Source organism: Crassostrea angulata, chromosome 8 (genome assembly GCF_025612915.1).
Source record: "Crassostrea angulata isolate pt1a10 chromosome 8, ASM2561291v2, whole genome shotgun sequence".
Classification (NCBI taxonomy): domain Eukaryota; kingdom Metazoa; phylum Mollusca; class Bivalvia; order Ostreida; family Ostreidae; genus Magallana; species Magallana angulata.
In genome coordinates, this window is record NC_069118.1 from 1,219,542 (window position 1) to 1,243,246 (window position 23,705).

General features: G+C 34.0%; 2 protein-coding genes across 2 annotated transcripts; both read right to left on the minus strand.

The window, feature by feature from the left end:
- Positions 1–6,312: 6,312 nt before the first annotated feature.
- On the minus strand, positions 6,313–17,840 carry LOC128159132 (leucine-rich repeat and guanylate kinase domain-containing protein-like). The gene is given in 17 exon segments (XM_052822183.1): positions 6,313–6,815; positions 6,818–6,978; positions 8,091–8,179; positions 8,634–8,878; positions 9,143–9,344; positions 9,763–9,876; positions 10,378–10,474; positions 10,824–10,945; positions 11,352–11,462; positions 12,607–12,774; positions 13,197–13,286; positions 13,406–13,459; positions 13,596–13,720; positions 13,882–14,064; positions 14,182–14,263; positions 14,631–14,738; positions 17,787–17,840. Coding segments are annotated over 17 exon segments (2,226 nt in total). The 3' UTR covers positions 6,313–6,594.
- Positions 17,841–18,390: 550 nt separating this feature from the next.
- Positions 18,391–22,700, minus strand: LOC128159133 (uncharacterized). Its single transcript, XM_052822184.1, has 2 exons — positions 22,660–22,700; positions 18,391–20,937 (listed from the first exon to the last, which is right to left on the minus strand). The coding sequence occupies exons 1-2, from the start codon at positions 22,698–22,700 to the stop codon at positions 18,897–18,899; spliced, it is 2,082 nt and encodes a 693-aa protein (XP_052678144.1). The 3' UTR covers positions 18,391–18,896.
- Positions 22,701–23,705: the final 1,005 nt, after the last annotated feature.

The following is a 23,705-nucleotide window of genomic DNA, read 5'->3' on the forward strand; positions in this document are numbered from 1 at the left end:
GCCCTGGAGGGCTGATAACCTGTATCAGCCCCGGAGGCCGATACGGATCTGTATCACATATGCCAAAAACCTGTATTTATTACTAAGTATGTAATAAATATTGGTATTGTGTGTATGGCTATTGTGTTTTGTGTTCTTAGTTGTTAAAATCCCAGTGCACTTATATTTTGCAAAAGTTTAAGTTTTTATTCTGCTGTTCATTTACATAGAATTTATCATTAGCTGCTTAATTAAGACTATATATACATCTAAGTGATCTAACAGGGTTACCATTTTTGATTGCTTTTTATTTAAGGCCAGATAAATCGGATAAAATATTAATTTCGCCGATAATTCAACAACAACTGGTTCCCGGTTTGGTTTTAAGATCCAAAACGACAAATATATACATGTACAAGGATGTCACAAAAACAAACGGATTTGTAAGTCAATCTTTTTCAGACCCCGGGTTGTACCTGTGTACTGTTTGGGTCACAAACTCTCTACTACGGTATTTTATATGATACAAGGAGACTATGCCCAAAAAGATACGCGAGCAACTAGTACTATCAGATTTTTATATGCACCTGGTTACTACATATCATAGTTTATACATATCATTGAAAACGTTATGCTATTTTTAGCATGGGAATTTCCCTTTTATGGGTATTATTTAAGGGTGTTGTTTACTCAGGGTTTGAGTTCTTAAATTCGGATTGTTATAAAGTTCAATGTCATGAGTAAAATTTGTTCTAAACACAAAAAGTATCTGTGAAATGAATTATTATTGACATAACATTCGATATTTCTACTATATTATGAAATTATGCCAAAACAAAAATAGACTTTTAGCCAAACAGAGGAAATTCGGACTAAATTTTGCAGATTTTGTTTTCTGCTAAAATATTTCTGGAAGTACTCTAATATTAAAAGTTAAGATTTTATATTTTAGTCCAGATCATTTTGCATATTTTCTGGTAGTTTTACCTCATTTATTCATTATGATAACCGTATGGCATGAATTTAAAAAATACTGAAATATGCTTAAAAACGAGAAAAGACACCATATCTCAAAATTTTGATCATTGACCTCATATAAATTATATGCCAACAGAATAAGATCAATATAAGTAGTTTAATACTATCAATGTTTTTGTATTATCATCATTCAATTTTTTGTAAAATTGGATTAAAAATGGGTAGGAATTTGAAAAGTGATAGAGGAAATTCGGACTGGAATATTTATAAAAATTGTGAAGGAAAACTTAATGCTTTGTATGTATTTAGTGTCACTGCCATTCATAAATTGTATTTCATTTTCAAAAGTGTTGAGCAATTATAATTATTTTCACAATTAAGAAAATCTCAATCATAGTGTAAAATTTTAAGCGATTTTCCTTTAATTTTCCAAAAATATACAATGGCAATTAACTCAAAAAGTAGGTCATTGACCTACTTTTTTGAAAATGAAAAATATCACAACAATAAAAGGTCTATAACACACAATAGTTGGTTTTTCATTATCATCAGTGGAATTTTTTTCATTCTGAGTAAACGTCATCCTTAACTTTCATTTTGTTTCAACTTCTATTCAATTCTTGTGTAAAAGTAAGCAATTTTATCATAAAGAGAAACATTTGTTACGTCGGGTGCCAGCTCGTATGTCATGTCATTGAGGCCTTGATTTGGAAAGTAATTCTATATTCTATTCCAACTGTCCATTTTTAATATTATAGTAGATCCAGTGTTTTGTGATGTCATACATCTTTGATATTTTATACATTTTTTCTATGCTAAGGGGAAATAACTCTTTTTCTGATTTTTTTCTCAGATGTATGCCAAAATTCTATAATTTTTCATATCCCAACGATTAATTTTAAAATATATTTGTAGTTTTAGTTTTCTGACACAGTTGACAATAAAATCAGAAACGATAAACACGTTTCTGTCCAAAAAGATTTTACTTTTCACAAAGAGGTACGGTTTTCTGATGCTAAAATACGCTTAATAACTGACATCTCAAAAAGTGTGATGACATGTACATATTTTTTCTAATAATTGATGAAATTTAAATCTATTTAGTTGAAATCGGTTCTGTTTTTCAACTTTCATCGGAGAATTTTAGGAGTATGGAGTTACCTTAATTCATTCTATTCTTTTCTAATCTATTCTACCTGTCTACATTTCAAATATAATTCAAGATTTTATACACTTACATTCTTTGGTGGAGAGACTCCTTTTTAAGTTGGACAATATTAATGCTATAGTAATTTCAGGGACGTATGTTAGTATATATATACGTCCCTGGTAATTTTCAATTTCATGCATTGTACTCGAGGCGTGTTCAATAGATCGAGCGCGAACATCTGCAACAAAAATTTAGCGAGCAGAATTTAGCGGAAGTTTTTTAGCAAAAAATAGATTTTAATTTATGTAGTTATTTTTATTTAAGCAGGAATGAATTTAAAACTTTTGTAAAACCAAAGAGTTACTGCAGAGATAGTAAAATTAAATGATTTTTTTTTTCAGGCGTCAACGTATATAAACGTTACATTTCTACACTTCAATAATTTTTTACATAACTTTGACTCAAAGAAATCTCGCAAAATGAAATTAATGGCTTCAGCCTAATCAAAATAGAGATATTTTTAACACGCCAAAAGACTTTTTTTTACTCGTTCGTCGCTATGTTTCAAAATTATTGCTTTTTAATACTCATAAATGATGCAAAATTCTGTTTATTGTCTTTCTTTGATTATATTTAAGATTGGTTAAGACAAGTACAGGAATTTTAATTTCTTTTAAAGTCTTAAATTTGCAAGATATATTAAAAACATTAAAAAAAAACGCATTAATGCTTCAGCAATTCTTCGGTTTTTTTCTATTAAATGTACTAAACATTAAAATGTTGAATTCTTTTGGTGTTTCAACCAGGTATAAATCTTAGTCTTTCAATAAATTCTCTATATATTTGGAAACAAGATGGGAACCATTAATAATGAGACGAGACCTCTTTAAATTATATACTATGTTCAAAACTCATAATAATCGTGTTCCTTCTTATTTGAAAGATATACATGTAACTCCTGGAATTAGAAATATCACTTCTCACTATAATACTAGAAATTCCTCAAATACTCAAATACTCTCTGCCTAGATTAGAAGCTTTCAAGAAGTCGTTTTTTCCTGACACTATTTGTATGTAGAAAAGTCTGAGTACTAATACAAATAAGGGACGCTACGTCATTAGATATTTTTAAGAAAAAAAACTACAGTGATTTTACAAAGCTTTCTAAGTATTTCCCCTTTGGAAAAGTTTTTTAAATATCATTCAAACAAAATTAAGGCATAATTGTATTCTCAAATACGATCATTATCGATGTAATATAATAGCCACCCCAATGTGTTCATCTTTAATGCTCAATGAAGTTTAAAAGATGTACATCACTTGTTGTGTAAAAAATGTTCATTATTAAGACAATCATTTATGTATATAATCTTTTATCGTTGAACGTTTTGAATATAATTGATGTACATTCGATGATGAAAATGTAAAATATTTAAAGAAGTTCACACATTTATACAGAAGTATGGAAGATTTAACTATATTATTTAAATGAATTTGCATACTTTTCTTATCCAACCTAACTCTAATTCTAGATTTACACAGTATTACAGCATTCAAAACTTTCTATCTCATTAACATAACTGATATAAATGTTAACTGGCATTGCATGGCATTGTAATAGGCTATATTATGTACAACAAGGAGAAGAGTATATCGAAGTTTTTAGAACTTGCGTCTAATACTTTTGACATTAATAGTCAATAGACTATGTTCAACTTATAAATGTTAAAAGGACTGCAGAAAAGATATACTGTTTTGTTTTTTTTTTAAATTATAACAGAATTAATAGTCATGTCATTATCTTAAACTTTAGATTAAGTGAAAGAAAAGTTAAATATGTATCATTTTTTATTCAATTATGCGATATCCTTCATAGAACGCATAAAACTTTATTAAAAGGCACTTTTTTCATTAAAATTAACAAACCTCAATCAATGCAACTTGGTGTGACAGGGCCTTTTAACACAGGCAGAACGATTTAATATATTTGCGAAGGTAACCATAATACCACAACTCAGTACAATGAAATGTTGAGACGACAAACGGTGTTCAAAATCTTAAGTCCAAAGGAAAAATACTAATAGGGGCAGAGCAAACACGGACCTCTACAAAAATTAAAGGTGGGACCAGGTGCGACGGAGGGGGGAGCATCCTCTGCTGACCGGTGTGACTTTTACCCCTTTCTATTTGTAACCAGTAACAGTACATCGGTAACATTGATTACTAGTATGAATGATTTTCAAACTTTGATGTACTTGTGACAGGTTACAGTGGTTACTCACTTACTGGTAACAAAATAGATTAAGGTTTGGGTTAGGGTTAGGATTAGGGTTAGGGATTAGGGTTAGTTTAGGGTTAGGAGTTAGGATTAGGGTTAGGGTAACCATTGTGACCAATGTTACCAATGTAACCAATTTAAAAAAGACCCCCTGTAAATCATGAAAATTACTCTCACCACTGTTACCCTTTGACACCAAGAGAATATAGCTATAACCATTGTAACCAAATACAATAAGACACTCTGTTAAACAAAAAAAGGGGCTCGTCACCTGTTACCTTTTGTCATAGAATTTAGTTGTAACCATTGTTACTGGATGAAATTAAACCATCCAGCCGAAAAAAAGAATCAGTTCTGTTATAGGTTATGTTACTTTTGTCACTAAAAAACAGTGTCTTGTTACTGGTTACAAATGAAATGGGGTAAAAGTCAGGACTAATTTCTGACCATATCTAATTAATAATGGCCTCACAATACGTATAAAAAATATCAGGCAGCATTCGACCTAGCAGAAGGTTGTTTTTGCTGACTAGGTCAATCGACCAGTCTGTTTTTTAAATGCTGGGAAAAGTAGCTAGTAAACTGTAAAATACCATATTTGCAGGTAGTGAGAACTGCAGAAAAAAGACTTTCCTTTACTAATTTTCAACCTAAAGTTAAAAATTCAAGATACAGGTTACCTAAGATGAAAGTACATTGGGATATTTATCGACAATCTTAAATGCTTACATAATATAAAAGTTTATAATGAAATTATCTATTTTCTCATTTGACAAAATACTATTTGCAAAAATTGTAAAAGTCTTGCTGTATTTGTGGTGACATATCTCTGCCCCTTGTGTGCAAGTTATTTTACATGTACTATCAAATACGTCGACAGGCAAGAAAAATATATATTGACATGCAAGATAGTTATGTCAACATGCAACATAACTATGTTGACATGCAAGAAAATTGCAATCAAATAAGAGAATCATAAAACATCTCAAATCTCGCCAACATGTGACATCCAAGATGCTAGATGCTACTTTATTATTGTTTACTACTTATGTCAACATGTAACTTATTTATGTTAATTAACATGCAAGATAAATATATTGACATGCAACTTATTTATGTTTACATGCAACTTCCTTATGTTGACATGCAACTTATTTATGTTGACATGCAATTTAGTTATATTTACATGCAAGATGAATATATTGACATGCAATATATTTATGTTACCATGCAACTAAGTAATGTTGACATGCAACTTATGAGTTGAATGTCAACATATTTATCTTGCATGTGAACATAACTAAGTTGCATTTTGACATAGATAAGTAGCATGTGAACATAACTACTGTGGTTTCATTAATTTTCATGGGTATCAATTTTCGTGGATTTTCGGAAAACCAGTTTTAAGGATACGTAAATTCGTGGCCAATGATCCTATCAATACTAAATTTTAGTTGAAATTGAACTTCAATGAACATTTAATTTCGTGGACCAACCTGACAACGAAATCCACGAAAATTGGTATTCAACGAAAATTGATGAAACCACACTAAGTTGCATGTTGACATAAATAATTAGCATCTAGTATCTTGGATGTCACATGTGGGTGATATATGAGCTTTTTTGAGATTTTTTATAATCATTATTTGATTGCAATTTTCTTGCATTTTAACATAGTTATGTTGCATGTTAACATAACTATCTTGCATGTCAACATATTTATCTTGCATGTGGATAATATTTGATTGTAAAATAACTTGCATACAAGGGGCAGAGATATGCCACCATATGTATTACTTTTACAACTAATTGAATATTTTTTCTATTGGATGTTTGATGTGATCATAGCTTAACATAAGGATTGTATTTCTACATATATTTCTGAGTAAATTTATACATTGTAGTTTCTTTAAATATTTATTTTTACATTTTCAATAGAGGATATATACAATGCATGTAAATATACAAAATGAATTCAAACATTGGCTGTACAAAACAATTTTTACATGGTAATAATAAATACCTGTACATGTAACAAAATTCACAAAATTAGGACAGCATAAAAATTATCACAGTCATTGTAAGTAACAAAAATGACAAATTTTGCTTCACATTATCACCACAACAGAGTTGTACATTAAACCTCTGAGTGACAGACAATCTATTACGACTGCTACTGTTCAGGAATGTAGATGTCAACCTAACACTGCTAAAGTTCAGGCATGTAAGCTCCCTTCTGGTTGATAGGTGGCAGCACCTTGTGTCTGTCTGAACCCGGCCGACCTTGACCTTGAGAAGTGGGGCGCGGCACGGAAGGAGGGCGGGGATTGGACAGTTCCATGGGGTTCATCGTCTCTGTGGGGAGGTGGGGGTCTTTGCCGTTGTGAACCGATCCGTCTGGAGAGCGGGCGAATTTCCGGGCAGAGGAATGGAGAGGCTGGAATCTGATTCGTCGTCAGAAGAGGTATCCTCGTCAGACTGTGGGGGCTTGTTGTTGACCGGGGCGGACTGGGAGCGGTTCATGTCCTCTGTGATTGTCACAACGTCCAGACCCACCTGGTTGTCTACCGTCTGAGGCGCCGTCTTTGGATATCTGTACAATGAGGTTCAGTCAGTTACTTAGTAATGTGATATCTTAAAGCCTATATGTAATAAAATGTGATATCTTAAAGCCTATATGTAATAAAATGTGATATCTTAAAGCCTATATGTAATAAAATGTGATATCTTAAAGCATATATGTAATAAAACGTGATATCTTAAAGCCTATATGTAATAAGATGTGATATCTTAAAGCCTATATGTAATAAAATGTGATATCTTAAAGCCTATATGTAATAAAATGTGATATCTTAAAGCCTATATGTAATAAAATGTGATATATCTTTATAATAAAATGTTATATCTTGATTAAGAAGTGTGATGTATTGATTATAGTTTATGTTGTCTTTGTCATACAATGTGATATTTCGATCGCAAAATATGATCATAAGAAGTATAAATTTTATCATCAAATGGGATACAATGATGATCTCTATTACAAAATATGATATCTTGATCCTTGTAAATTATCTCTTGGATCATTAAATGTGATTTCATGATCTTGAAAATGACATCTTGATTGCAAAATGTGATATCTTTATCATGATATGTGATAACTAAGATTTAAAACCAATAAATAGGAGATACACTTTACTAAACCAAGTAATTGGGATATTTGGGTCAAATAAATGTTTTAAGAAATAAAAAAATTCCTTTCGAGAGATAAAAGCATTAAATGAAGTTCAGTTAAGGAGATATTTATGGTAGACTCTGAGTTGCATCAACCTTGTACTGTAAACGTATTATAATTGGCGTGTACGATATTTAGTGGAATTAAGTTTGTGAACAAGGTGGCATGGATTTAAATTAGCGTATTCCTGAATGTGACTATTCTTATACATAAGTGCATGGCATTTAGTGCTGTACTTGATTTAGTGGAGGCCACATTCTGCTAAAAGCGCTAAATAGAATACACAGCCAAATGTAGTACGCTTACAGTATTGTAGAAATTGAGTATTCAATATCTCTGACATAATTTAGAAACATATTAGTTAAACAAAGATCTAAGAACATCTTAAAATGATTTTTATATCTAAATAGGGAATTATTTAAAACAGGTAATATTGGATAGAGCTGTATTTAACAATCAAGGCATTGACTTACTGTGATGTGATCTGTTCAAACAGCGGAGGGATGTAGCCGGCGACAGATGCCTTTGCCGCACTGTGTCGACGCTTCAGTGACATTGCCTCCTACAAAACACAAAGCTTTATATAAACACACTTTAATAAAACAGAATTATACTGTATATGCTGAAAATGAAAAGGAAATTGCTCAGTGCCTTTAATATTGATTTGTTATTTCCCCCTTTATCATATTTCTCCCCAGATATTGCAATTGGTACACCCCTCCTCCAACACTTATTCATGGACTTACCAGTTTGCCCCTCTTCAAGGGCCTTGAGGATTGGATGGTTTTCTTGGCTTACCAGTATACCCCTTCCTGACTGTGCAGGTTTCTTAGTTTAACTTCAAGTTAGCCCTTTCCTGATTGGATAGTTTACCTGACTTACCAGTATACCCCTCCCTGACTGGGTTTTTTTGTTCACTTACGGGCGTTTTTTTTATTTACCAGTGCATGTATACCCATCCTTACTGCGAAGTTGTATGCCCTTTCCTGATCGGATGGTTTTCTTAACTTAATTACCAGTATGCCCCTCCCTGACAGGCTGGGGGACTGTGTGGTCTTCCCGCGGGTGTACTGTTGTGACATGCTGTCAGGGATACTCGGGCGTGACCAGGTCCGTGTGCCCAGCTGTGTCCCTGTGGGGGCATTCTTTGTATCCTTGGTTTCCATGACGTCACCGGCCTCCGACTCAAACGAGGGAATACTAATGCCAAGGTAATCCATGACCAGTCGCCTCAAATGTTTATAGGACTCCTCAATGTCATCTGATGTAAGAAACATAATGTCATTATTTATATGCAAGAAGAAAAATTTTACACTATGTGTAGTAGTTTTCTTTGTACCAATTTTTGTGATGGAAATTATTTAGATAGGAAAGATTTTGAAGCACTTTGCCTATGCATCTACTGCTGAAGCAGTCAGATAATCTAAACTCTGGTCCTTTTGGCCAGCAAGTTTTAAAGTTTTTGTAAAGACTGTATATAGCATCACTAACCGTACCAGTCAGAAGATCTCGAGCCGTGACTTACCACTGTTAATCATCATGTCAAAGAAGCCGGGATGGTCTCTGTTGTAGTCCTGGTACATCTCGGCTCGCTCGAGATTGTCTTCGATCTGGGACTCAGTGTACAGGGCTCGCTCCCTGAGACGCTTCTCGTGACATTCGGGGCTCAGTGGCATGATAAGGTCATACCGAGGCTCAAAATATGTATTCTTCAGAGTCAGAACTCCCTGGGAATGAAATTTATCAAATTAAACTTCAATATTCTGCTATATTGATTTGAAGATAACAAAATGTTATACTGTAGCAAGAACTTATAATCTTTTTAATAAATCCCCTCAATTCTTAATACAGTTTTAAAGTACTGAGAATAAAACTGACTCTGGTGTAAACATGAATTTGTTATGATGATGTTTGCTGCAACCATGATTTACTTATTTCATAATATTTGCTCCTGTTTTATTTTTGCCCCTTTGCCCTAGTGTTCAGCAGCCAAATTTAAGACTGGGTGAATTGTAATGAGATAGAGTTATTTCTTTCAACACAACTGTATCTGGGCAAATTTAAGACAGGGGAAACCATGTACAACTGTAGAAGGATGATAATCACACAGGTCCAAAGAAACCAAGTATAAAGTAAATCCCTTACCTCCAGTTCCATGTGGACCACACAGGCCAGCCCCTCCCGTGCGATGTCCTCTATGGACTGCATCTGTAGTCCGTACCAGTGACCGTGGTACTGGTGGGTCTGTATGAACTGGCCCTGTGTAACACAGCCACGGTCTTCATCAGAGTGTAAACAGCAAACACATTCATAGTTACACACTATACAAGTGTAACACAACACAACCAGGGTCTTCATCAGAGTGTAAACAGCAAACACATTCATAGTTACACACTATACAAGTGTAACACAACACAACCAGGGTCTTCATCAGAGTGTAAACAGCTAACACATTCATAGTTACACAGAATACAAGTAAATTCATAGTTTATTGGTATATTTTCTTTTAATATGGTGGCAAGGTGATGATCTTGGATACCAGGTAAGTACGAACATGAAATTTGATACCAGTAATAGCATACATTACATCAGCAACATAACAAAAGTTTCCATGATGCAAAAATGTACAATAGTTTAAAATTCAATTTGACAGTTTGCAAAGTTTTCTAAAATTTAAAAAAATGCTTGTCTTGTAAAAATCAGGACAAAAAGACAGAGTCTGACACAGAATGTATAGTCTATCTTACTCTATGTACATACCCATCTGATGTCAAACTCAAATTTCTCCAGATCTACAAAGTGGTAGTCCCTGCCCGGGGTCTCTTCTTTGTGGGGTTTCCTCGTGGTGTGTGTTACACTGTACAACAGCACAGACAAAATACTCAAAATAACAGCTCATTGTACAACAACACAGGCAATACATGAAACACTAAATTTACTTCATTGAAGTTGTCTCTACATTTCTTGATTTATATGTTTAATTACCAAAAACTACACAACATCAAAATTTAAAAGGCTTGGCAAGTTACCCTATTTTAATAATGATTCAACAAGTTATAGATTCATTTTTATTGCAAACAATCTAGATGATCAACTTGGCCAGGGGGAAAATTTTTCTGAAATAGGTTTTTTATTTTAGCCCAGAAAAGCATGCATGATGTTAAAATTAATTTCAACAGTTAAACATCAAGCAATAATTTACTAACCAATAGCCAAAGTAATCCGAGAATTCCTCCACTAATTTTAAAGCCAGGTCCTTTTTCCCTGACCCCTGGGGACCAACCAACACTAGCATCGGGTAGGGAGTGAAAAAAAACAATATTGTACACTGAATCTGATTTAAAAGTATCAAATACTAGTATATTTTAGACAGGGTTGTTTTTGCCTAGTGTGTTTGCAAACATTTTTGCTCCCTTTTGAAATTGCCCAGATACAGCTGCGTTAAAACAGAAGAGATTTAATTGAGACATTTGAATTCGCCCAGTCTTAAATTCTCCTGCTGACAACAAGGGCAAAAGGGGCAAAAATAAAATGGGGGCAAATATTTCCCTGTATACAGTATTTGTATAGATGTGATAATCTTTCCTTTTCTCAGAATGATCTACAGTATGCCGTTCTGAGCCAATGTATGCGTTACCATATTATGTCAGGTAGTAATGTACAAATAATTTGGTCATAGATGAACTGTTGATGATTTACAAAGGGGCCATATTGTACTACATTACTATATTTACTTACTTATCCAATATTCGACTGGGCTGAAGAAAGGAGTAAACTACATGCGTGATATGATCTCGGGCCGCAACGATTTCTGCCGGAAGGTTAAACTTATTTATTGCTGCCACCTGGAAATGAAAACAAACAGATCTCTAGAGCTTTATTTAACGGAAACCTGTGATAAATGTGATCCACGCAGATAAAACTCTCTTCAGCTGCTACAGAATGGAGTTTCTCCCTTTTGAACTCGTACTTTGTCTTGTTTACTTGCAGATAAAAAAATACAATTTCCTATATGAAAATCAGTGCGAATTAGCCCCACTTCCAAGAAATCGTCATGAAGTATACCAACATCATCTTCGCTAGCCAAGGGTTTTCGGTCCACTTTGCTCCCCATAAACCCTTGGCGGATTTCATTACGAAAACTCGGTGATGTGGTGGCGCTATCTAGCGAGCAACTTGAGTTGCGCCCCTTGCATATTAACATTTTAATCAAATTAAACAACGGGTTATATATACACTACGGCATTAATACAACAATTTGAAAACATGTTGACTACCGAACATCGGTACATATTAACGATGCTATTAAATACGAATTAAGTTATAACCTAGGGAAAGCAAGAAATGTTTTATTCATAGTGTTTTAATTGTAAGGATCTGTACCGGGAGTGAAAAAGTCGCCGATTCATATGAAAGCTACCAGGTATCATTGTCGTGAATAATGCGAACCAAAGAAATTAATTAGGCCTAAAACAGAGCTCATTGAACCTTTAAAAGCAATAACCAAAAGCAGGAGCGAATATACTAACGGGATAGGCAACTTCTACATTCGCCATGTTTACTTCCCATGCTATCACGCGAGCATTGACAAGTTTGCAAAACTATGTATAATCCCAGTAAAATACGTAGGTTTTTAAAGTGATCTGGTTAGACCATCGTTGGGGAGGCACTGTACTCGAGAACTTGTGCCTCAACTTGTTAAAAGCACCGAATGTTTTACCAAAGATCACACATGTGTTTTTTTTTAAAGTTTATATTTACAAGCACTGCGATTGGATCAGCTACTCGCAGCTGCAGCCAATCATAAAACGGAGCTTGTCACCGAGTTTTCGTAATGAAATCCGCCAAGGGTTTATGGGGAGCAGAGTGGACCGAAAACCCTTGGCTAGCGAAGATGTACCAACATAGAAAATCCTTATTTGTTAACTTGGCCTATTATGAACTATTTTCTTCAAAATTACAATGAAATAGAGTTGACCTTTAACTGACCTTCTCTTCGACCTTCACTCTGTGTCTGTCTAGCTCCGTGAGACTGGGCATGCGGAACAGAATGGGCAAGCGGTAGTCAGGAAGCTCCTGTATGGGGTTCCGTAACAGATTCACCTGACGCAGCATCTGCGACTCCTTGATGTATTTCATCTCAGAAATGTCAATCACCTGAAAGGACAATGGAAGTCTTAATCAGATGTCTTCTTCGAAATGATATACATTTATTACAAAATCATTTAGATTCCTTGGGGTAAATTTTGTGGATCATCAAAGGTTCATGGAGAGATAATTTGTACTTTTACTTGTATGGTAAATAAATTTAAACTGTGTTTCATAATTTATTGTGAATGTTAAAGGGATCCCAAAAATTTCATAAATTTGATCCACCATGAGTTGACGTTTCACAGTATGTTAAATTTTGGGGTTTCAACAACTGTAGAATCCGTTAAAAGAATCTACTTGTAATTGTGATTGATATAAAGCTCCATTGATCTATCTAAACAATCTACCTGTAATTATGATTGTCATAAAGCTCCATTGACTTATCTAAACAATCAATTTAAGATTGATATAAAGCTCCATTGACCTACCTCATTGTCTTCCAGGTCCACATTCTCCAGCAGAGGATGATCCTCCAGGCCGGCCAAACTCCGAATGTTATTACCTGCCAGGTTTATACTCTGGAATGAAAAGCAAAGAACAACATATCTTAATAACTTTCAAAGATATCTGTTGAATCTAAAAGCTGCTCTATAGGTATTAAGGCATGCAATGCTTATTTTTGACTGAACAAACTTACCCTCAACAAACGAAGTGTCTCCAAGTTTTCTATCTTTTTGATGTGATTGTGACACTGTGAGGAGAATTATAATGCAGTAAATATCACAAAATTGATAAACCAATAAACAAAGCTTTCATCCTGAATCATTTGATACACATAATATAATTGTATGATTTTTCTTATCTTTTGTATAAACAATCCAACCAACCAAGTTGAGGCTCTGTAACGGCAGATTCTCCAGGCCGTGTATCCTCTCGACTTTGTTGTGTGCCAGACTGAGATCCTGTAGACAAGTGCATTTCTCCAGGCCAGTGATTTTGGAAATTTTATTGTCTAGAAGGCGTGATTAAGGACAAATGTAATCTAATTTACCTGTATTTTACAGCCAAGATTTCTTTTCCCTGATACATGTTTAACATAAACAAGGATTTGAAAATAACTTATCATATAACTCATAGTTATTTTATAGAGTGTATTCAGTGTGTATAGGATACGGTCCAGATTAAGGACGGTGAGATAATGATAGGCAGACAGATCCGTCATCTCCTCTATCTCATTGTAACCGAAGTTGGCCTCCTTTAGATTCTTGGGCGGCGTAAAATCCAGAAGCTTTGTTAGCTTGTTGTGAGACACATCCAGAATAAGCATGTATTGTAAGGAACTAAGGGGAGATAAATCTGAAGAAAAAAACATTTAAAAAACAAATGACATTAAAACTTATATTTTTCCATGATTAAGTCCAGGTGTTTGATCTAATTCATCTCTAAAAAGATCATGAGCAGTCAGACAATTACCTGTCAGTTCATTTTATGGTAATTCAACTTTCTGCAGATGTACAAAGTTTGATAATGCTGTAATATCTTTAAGGCTGAAACCCTATAACAAATAATGCAATAGATTAGTAAAAAATAATTTTAGTAAAAAAAATTCATATTGATGTAAAGAGGATCCATACAATGTCAATTATTAATTCCTCCAGGTATTTAGGTATTTTCAATAACAATGAATAATTGCAAAAAATAAATTAAATACAGAAAAGAGATAAAAGAAATAAGTTTATGCATGTACTAAAATGATTTTATCCTAATGATATTGATTTAAGTGTGCTACAATTTAGATATGATTATTCATGGATTTATAAGAAGAAGCAGTCTAAGATACTAAGATAATAAAAATTTGAAACAGTGAAACACATTTTATATTATATGATACTGAAATCAATTAACAATTTCTAGTTACCCACCGCAATTTGGACATGAAGGAAGACTTGTTGGGAACCATCTGCTGATCTTCCAAGATTTGATAAATTTCTTCCAATGGTTTCCTCATCCAGAATTCCACCAGGAGAAAGCTGTAACCAATGATTAATTATTATAAACACATTATCTCAGTTCTCAAGTTTTATGTATTTTTTTCTGTAAACTTATAACAAAATTTCTGATTCAGAGTTCAGGATGGCGAGGTCACAAAAGTACACTCTATTGTCTGATGGCAAACCACAACATGTGTGACGTGTCGGAGACCTCTTATAAGTACCAATGTAGAAGTAGAAGGTCTCTTACAAAAAAATGATAAAAAAAACATCACTGACAGGGGAAGTCTGTCGTAGGTTTGTATCTTTACTCTGTTCAAAGATTACATGCTTTCACCACTTTCTGCCTAATATTTCGATAAGTATAAATACCTTTGTGTCTTAACTATATTCACTCAGCCCCCCCCCCCCCCCCCCGGACTCAACGACAAAAGAATAACTGTGTAGCATAATCTGTATAGTAAACTATGGTCTGTGTTGAAAAGGGTTCTTTGTTATAATGTGATAATTTCAAACTTGTTTCACGTAGCCCTCTGCTTATCCTTTTGAACGTTTTGACTATAAAATAAAATCTTACAAATACTGAAACAACATAAGGGGCATAATGTGATAATTAATAGCTTGTTTCATGTAGCCCACTGCATATCCTTTTGAACGTTTTGATTGTAAAATAAAGGAGATCTATATAACTTAATGTTTTACCAATACTGGAGTTGTCATTCAAGCCTTTGACCTCAAGATAATTTGTGATGACAATTTTGGATCTAGAAAACATTTTACAAAGGTTATCAGTCTTTGAGACAGAATTTCTGACAAACGCAAAAGATAAGACTAGTTTCACATTTTTCTTATAAAATTATTAGATGGAAAATGAAAATATTAACGTTTTACATAGGAATATATAAAGAAAAATGCTGGAACTTGTGTGAAAACACAGGCTGTGCAGATTCCAAAACATTATTCCCTTGAGAATCAAAGTACTGAGAGTACTGAAAGACGGGGTCTTGAAAGTTTGAATTTGTAATTGTCCTGGATTTCCTCGAATATGTTTCCAAATTTATGAGTTTGAATTAGTTGTTGCAATCTATGTTAATTCGGATTTTTTGCAATTGTCTGATACTTTGTCTAAATTTTACTCAATCCCGGCCTTCATAATTGTAGAAAATTGACACAACGGTATATTATGTAAAATATGATCCCAAGGAAAAATTTTAAAAATTACTACTAAACGGGAAAATCAAACAACTATTATATCAAAGTAGATAATTTTAATCATTAGATTTATTCAATTTTGTGATCCAAGGGAAACCCACAAGTCAGACGGTATCCATAATAAAAGTTTTATGAAAACCCCGAAAACTCTAAAACTGCTGAATTAACAAACAAAGTGACCATTTGTATACCGATAACAAACACAGGCACCTGACGTTAGAAATATTTTTTTACAATAAGATTCCAAGAACTTTGACAATGAAAAGATTTGTCACGGTCGCCATTTTGATTTTCAAGACCGACTTATCTGACACGATTTTCTTCATTTGCGATTCATGCAAAATTAATAGGTCAAAATAAATCCGTTCGCCACTTACTACTTTTTTGTGTAAAGTCGTGCATCACCTACACGAATTACGATACAACCGTTCCTTTCATCAAAAATCATACTCCGAAAATCAGAGACATAAATAACAGAGATTGTCAACTCCGCCATTAGCGTGTAAATATTACGGGACCAGCCTTACTTTGAGAACTACAAGTGCAACAGCAATCTTGTATAAGTCATGAAATTTGAACCTGATAGTGAATATGAACATGAACCTGTAAATATTTTAAGCATGTTTTAATTATGAAATATTTACAAAAACTCTTTATTTAGTTTTTAAATTACTTTTTGAAAACTTATTGACTTTTCACAAAGTAATTAACATTAACATTTAACTTGGTTCTTCAATCGATGAGATTGTATATATCATATGATGTATAAGTCTTCCAAAATGTATAATCTATTATAGATTTTGCTTACAATGCATTGTTTAAAAGTTGAATTCAGTTTAATCAACTAAAGAGCCAAGGAACGAGAAGGCAAATTCTAACTTGTTTTTATTTTCTTTGTACAAAATTCCTTTAGAGACGAACAGCAGTCATACCGCAAGTAGACTGGAAGCCAATGAAACGCCTATTTAATTTGTAAAACATCTGTGTAGAACCCGTCCCGATTTTAGCTTCGGCTTGCGCATGAAGTTTGGTAGTATTAAGGTGAAAGATTGACAAAATAAAATTCACAACTTTTCAAAAATGACACATTGTGTTTGGGAACTTTAATTTCGATTCCACCATCAACCCCTTCTATTGATTAATGAGCTCGTACACCAACTGATTCGTCAACGGCGCTGTGCATTCAGTTACGTACATGTAACTCATTCCACATTTGAACCCGAGCAAGAATATTTTTATCAATAAAACTATTTGTTTATTTTCTAAATAGAATTTTGTTTATACACAGAGGACTTAAAAAGATTTAATGCGTGTTTTTATAATACATTTTAATGAAATGCATGAAAACTTTCTGCACTATTTTCTTACGCGTAGACTCAATTCATGTGTTCTACGCGTGCCTTCCGGTTTGAGACTTCGACTGACAGTAAACCAATAGACGGGGTCACGTGACCCCGTCTAAAAATGGGGTCACAAGGGGGGGGGTTAAAAATTCTGAAAAGAGTCTTCTCTTAAATACAAACACAACAAAAGGGGCTTCATGTTTATCACAGTAATATGTGGATAAATTTTTTAACTGTTTGTGCAATATAGATTGTTAAGATTTCAAGATATTTTAAATTTGATAATGTAATATTTATTTGATTGGCTGTTGTCATACCCCTGTAAAACAGTTACTATATAACTCTATACGAAAAGAAAATCCAGCATGTTGACTGTTGAACTGGAACTGTTGTATCTGAACTGTTAAAATCGACTGTTAAAATAAGACTGTTGATCGGTGATTAAAGTAGTAGGGGTGTAACAAAACAGTTGTTGACTGTGTTTCCGGCAACAGTTGATTTGTAGGACCGGCTCGCAACTGTTGCACAATACCTTCAGCCTTAGGCAACAGTTTGCGAGCTGGTCGAACAGATCAACTGTTGCCATTGCACCCAGTCAACAACTGTATATTGTTGCTCAGGTGAGCAATATGGCCCTTTGGCCTCTTGTTCTAATGTTATAAAACTAGCAATCATTGTAGAAAAAATATTCACAATAAGCGTCGATCTATCAACATTTAATCGTTTTTATTGTTTATATAGGACCTCACTTTCTCCTTTTCTCTAATTTTTTTCCCTACTTTTTTATATTAAAGAAGTAGGATAACTTCGCTGTTATTGTCCATCAATGCATTACATAGAAGAACTATTTGTGAAAGTCACAGGCACCTGACGTATATTTTTCTCATAATGAAAATATACACATTGTATTTGTGTATACATATATGTACCCTATATCTAATAATACATTATACAATGCAGATATAGGGTATAGGCCTATATTTTAGTTTTTAGAAAAATATATAACGTCAGGTGTCTGTAGTGAAGGTTGTCTTGCACATGTACATGTAAGTACAAGAGGACAGTTCATATGGTCTGTGCAAAAGTTTTAATCATCATCAAAAATATTTTTAAAAAGACAACAACAAATGGTTTTACAATATTTATTTTAGGTGTTAGAGTTGACATTAACAATGCATTTGAAACTTAAGGTTTGTACATTCGAAGGCAAACAAACCGGTTTAAACTACATGTACCGGTAGTTAAGAACTAATTTTTCATCGTTGGCAAAAAAACAAAACAAATAAAATAAAGTGGATTTTTAAAGAATGGTGAAGATTCTTTTAATATGTAAATATTATGTTATAAATACATATACCGGTAATACAATGGGAATCACTATATTATTTATAGATTTTTGTTAAGTATTGCAACAAAAACATGAGAAAAAAAATTGAGGATCACTGAAATAATTCAGAATAACATTTCAATGTGAACTTATAATTAAAATAATTTTTTGAGTTGGGTAATGTTTAATTAACCATAAGCACATGTACAATACAATGTAATAATAGCAACATATCTTAATTGATATTGAACCACTTTTTCACTGATCAAATATAAATATTGATGTTTCTAGTAATGTTAATCTAAACATATTGTATTATGTTAATGGAATTGACTGAACCACATCCTGTATTCTCCTCTGTGTGGCAGTTTGTATTTTGTGGAATGGATATTGTGTGGGTGACTGTTGGTATGAGTATAGAGCAGCCTGGAGGTTCCCTGTGATCTGCTGACAGATCCCCAGGATCTCCCAGGAGATGTCTCTGCAGTATTCAGATACATACAGTCCCTGATCACAGTGGACTACGACCAGTAGCTCATCTAGAGCTGCTTGTGATAGTGTTGTATCAATGTGTCTGTGACACAGGAACTCTAGGAAGTGTAACATCACAAATATTGGGACATATAATATAGGCTCCCTGTTCTTTTCAGCAGACTGTTGTTCTGGTGTTAGTTCACTGATATAATAGATTAGTGTTCTAAGTTTGATATCCATTGCTACAGCCTGTCTCATCTTTACAGACCATGACTGTCCGCCTACAGCTTCAGTAAACATCTCTCTGTCTACATGTCCCCTATACATTAGATATGGCTGTGCTAACTTGACCTTTGTAACCTCTATAACAGATAAAGCTTCCCTGTATCTGAGTGTCTTGTAATAATACATGGCAATGTACAACATGTCAGATATACACCCAAACTTGGCTGCTAATTTCAGCATGCGACAGGACATTTTGTCAGCAGTATATACATCTTTGTTAACACCCGTGTTAGTGTGTATGTTATGTATTATAATTGCAGTATTCTTAAAGAAGGCAGATGCAAGATTCCGTAACGCGACAGCTTGATACTGACACAGAGGAGAATCTACCAATTGTTCTACTTGAAGTATAGCTTGTACAAGGGGACGAAGGTCTGAGATCAGATTATCAGTTGAACAACATTGTTTGACAAGTTCTAGATCACTATCAACTTCGGACATAACAATCTCATCTGTACAAAGAGAGAGTCTGGGATTGTACATGACATCAATGATGTAGGACCTGATAGAGGGACTCTTTAACAGACAGGCCAGACCTTTGTTGTACAATTCATGTAACTGTAGGAACAATTTGTTTTGTGCTGAGCCATGGATTTCTCTCTGGAACAAATTGCTTTGTGGGATGAAAAAGTTGGGACAAACTCCCTCATACACCCATTTAAGAAGGAGTTTAAAGCAGACCCAGAAACCGGCTAAAAGATTTTGTGGATTCCAATGAGGTAGTGTGTTTTGTTGAATGGTCCAAAGAATTGCTGTCTTTATGTGATAGGAACTCAACAATCCACAGGTATCTGCACGGAATGATTGCCCAAAAATAATTTCGTGATTGATAACTTCCTTTTTGAATATTTTAAGCAATCCATAAGTCAAAAACTGACTGTGATTCATTGAGGACACAAGTTTAAATTCTGCCTTGGAAAAAAAAATCTTCCACTCTTCATCCTCAGGGGGTCCTCTTGCGCCTATTGGTATATAGTGACATCCATTTCTGAAAATGTCATTGACAACTTCAGGATCAGGCCAGGAGTGACATCGGTCTAGCCATGAGCATGCAGACTGCGGCCAAAAGTCACAGACAAAACACCAGGCATGATCATATTCTACTCCCCTTCTAATACCAGTACTAACGGGTCCACATATTTGGGAATCAGAAAATACAATTGAACCAGTTAACCCTCTGTATATAGAACTAGATATATAGACTCTGTTGTTTATTCTAACACACGCTGATTGGACTTCATTGTATCTTGATGGTGTCAATAACTGAAGTAAAGTGAATCCTGGTGGACTCTCAGAACTGTCAGAGAGAATCAAAGTTGTATTGGCTGTGTTGTAGTACTCAGACTGAGACATGTCCATGATCACTCGGTGGTTGTTTGGCCAGAACATAGTGTCCATATCTGATCCCTTCAGCCTGAAACCTTCTTTCCTACTTCCACTATCCATCTGAATGATCCCATCATTAGGTGTAATTCGTCTGATCACCATTTCCCTGATGACCGTTCCCTCCCTCCTTCCGGCCACCTGTTGTGAGGTCCCCATTATCTCACACAGTCCCACAAACACTGACTCTGACATGTTTTTCATTCCCTCACTCCTGTCAATATCAATACCAATATAAAATTATATACATTGGAATCTACAATCTTTCTTCTCTTACAGTTTTCTTTTTAACAGCACAGCTTAATTTACTCATTGTGTCTACATTTAGATTAAAAAGTATCATCAGAAGTAGAGTGGTCCCTTTATGTGTTTGGTCGTAGTCCCCTTGTATTATATGTAAAATAGAAGTAGTAGAGAGTTGCGACCAAGGTACACATGTACAACCGGAGGTCTGAAAAAGATGGACTCATAAATGCCGTTTGTTTAAATGGTGTAATTATAGGACACACTTATATATATATATATATATATATTACCTGTAAACCCAACCGGGAATCGGTTATTGTTGAAATAACGGTGAAAAAATTATTTTAGTCGAATACCTGCCCTTGAACAAATAGTTTGTGAAAATGATAACCTTGTAAAATGGTTAAATATAAAGTCTTATTTAAACAGCTAATGTTTAATGCCATTTGCAAAATAGAAGTAGAATGTTACAATTGAGAACATAAAGCACTGTAGCCATATACACAATGCTCCAGTCAGCAACTATAGTGATAGATGTATCACCGTGCAAAATTCACTGTTCATTTTATTTTGGACTTTACTTTTAAAATTCAACATGTGCGGACGATTATATTTTTTCACTTGTTCCTAATCTATATATTAAAACTGGTTAAAATACGAAAAAAAAGTGGAAATAGAACAGAAAATAGCGTAGAATTTCTGGAAGCGGAAAATTAAGGTACCTCATTACACGTACTCTTATACTTTTTAAGACACTACGTCACAAGATGGCGATTTAAATGTTTTGTTGAACTGTTGTTTCAATCGATTCAGATGTTTATCGTCATAGCTCAGTGGTTAAAGTATCAGGCTTGTGAAACGCAGATCATGAGTTCGAATCTGCCTGGAGCTTTTGTACATGTTAACTGAATTAAATTTTGAAATTATAATTTTCATCCAAAATTGCGGGGTTTTTTGGCCTATTAGGCCTATATACTTCTTATCCATTATGATATCTATCATAATCAAGAAATTTTCTGCTGATTTGAGAAAATCTTTCACGGCGTAGTGAGCCACCTTAATAATAAAATTATTGGTACAGTTTTGTTAAAATACGAGCGCGCGGGGTCCGACGTACAATAATTTATATTGATGTGGCCTTCTTCAACTAGTGATTGACACTTTTCGGACTCTAATTATGATTCAAAGCGAGTGTTGTGTTTCAAGAACGTACTGCTTATCTGTTAAAACAATTAACATTGTGCAATATCTGTTTTCCATACCTAGGACATCAAAGACTCATTGAATTATTAAGTATTTTATATCTGTGACCCTTTCACTCACCTTACCTAATGCCATCACCTGTCAAGTTTACTCATTGTTCAGATTCTTATATACAGTTATACAATTGTCGATAGTCAGTCCAGAATAAGGCGGACAGGCTTGGCCAGTCCCCGACTCACCTATAGTCTGAGTTCGGAAGTCAAAACTGGCAATATCTGTCTTGTTAGAAACATGCCTGTTTATTTGGTACTAAGAATTTTATGAAACTGTTGCCATCGTTGAGTCTCGTCCAATAAATTCGGAATCCTGCATTAATAGCCTTTAATTTCTCTGAAATTGCATATTGGTGGACCTTTGGGTATACGGCACACCTAATCTTCGTTTTTACTTTACGGCCCACAGCGCGCCTCAACCTTATTACTTGTACCCTCTGCGCCAGTATTCCTCTACCCCGTTCGTACTGCGCATGGTGGATGCAGTTCTAGATGGCACCGTAAAAATCTACGCGGTCACATATGAATATGAAAAGATTATGACAGACTACAAACTATTGACAGATGAATGTAATTCCTAATTTGAAGAGAACCTCTTTCTTAAATCGCAACTTTCGAGCAGTTTTGGCTGATTCAGTCAGAGAGAAGATGCCGCTGTTGGCATTATTACTTAGTTTACATCTACAAGGAAACTCTAGATAATTAGGCAACATGCATAATTGAAATGAGTGAAACCCATGGAAGGATATTACCGTTAAAAGTCTATGTATCTTGCTTTAATACTTATTATGCATACTTCTTTATTCTCTTGTACACTTACACAAAAATGTCACATTAATTTTTTTTATATCCATGCTTACTGATTTAAGAAAATATCAAAGCATACTTTTAAAAAATGACCATTTCTCAAATTCAGAACATTAAATGACCGTTACCGTAGATGTTATAGAATTCCTGAAGATGACAGGGATTGAACACTATATAATGCTTATAAATTAGCGAACAAATTTAACTTTATTTCCGTGTTCAAATCCCTTTCAGTTTAACGAAAACAATTTTCTTAGTACCAACCAGGTATTGTCACAAACCAATTGAATTAAGAATTATGAAACTGTTGACCTCATCAAACTTAAAATCATTTTTTTCAAATACTCAGTAAAGCACTTCTACTTGGAACATTAAGGATCAAGTCTGCTGTCCAGCCTAAACTTATTACAGTATTTATTATCATTCTTTACTCAATTAATACCAAACTCTGTATTCAATAATGCAACCTGATCATACACTTATTTAATCGCTTTCTTTCTTTCGTTGTTTCTTTTTTACTAATGCTTTGATAATACAAGTGTCAATGTTATTGACTGTTGTACTATTATGTTGTATCATAAAATTATGTAAAACTTTCTTTAAATGTAATAACGATATGGATTATATGCAAATCACACAAAGTACCTCACGTACCACTGTATATAAACAACAG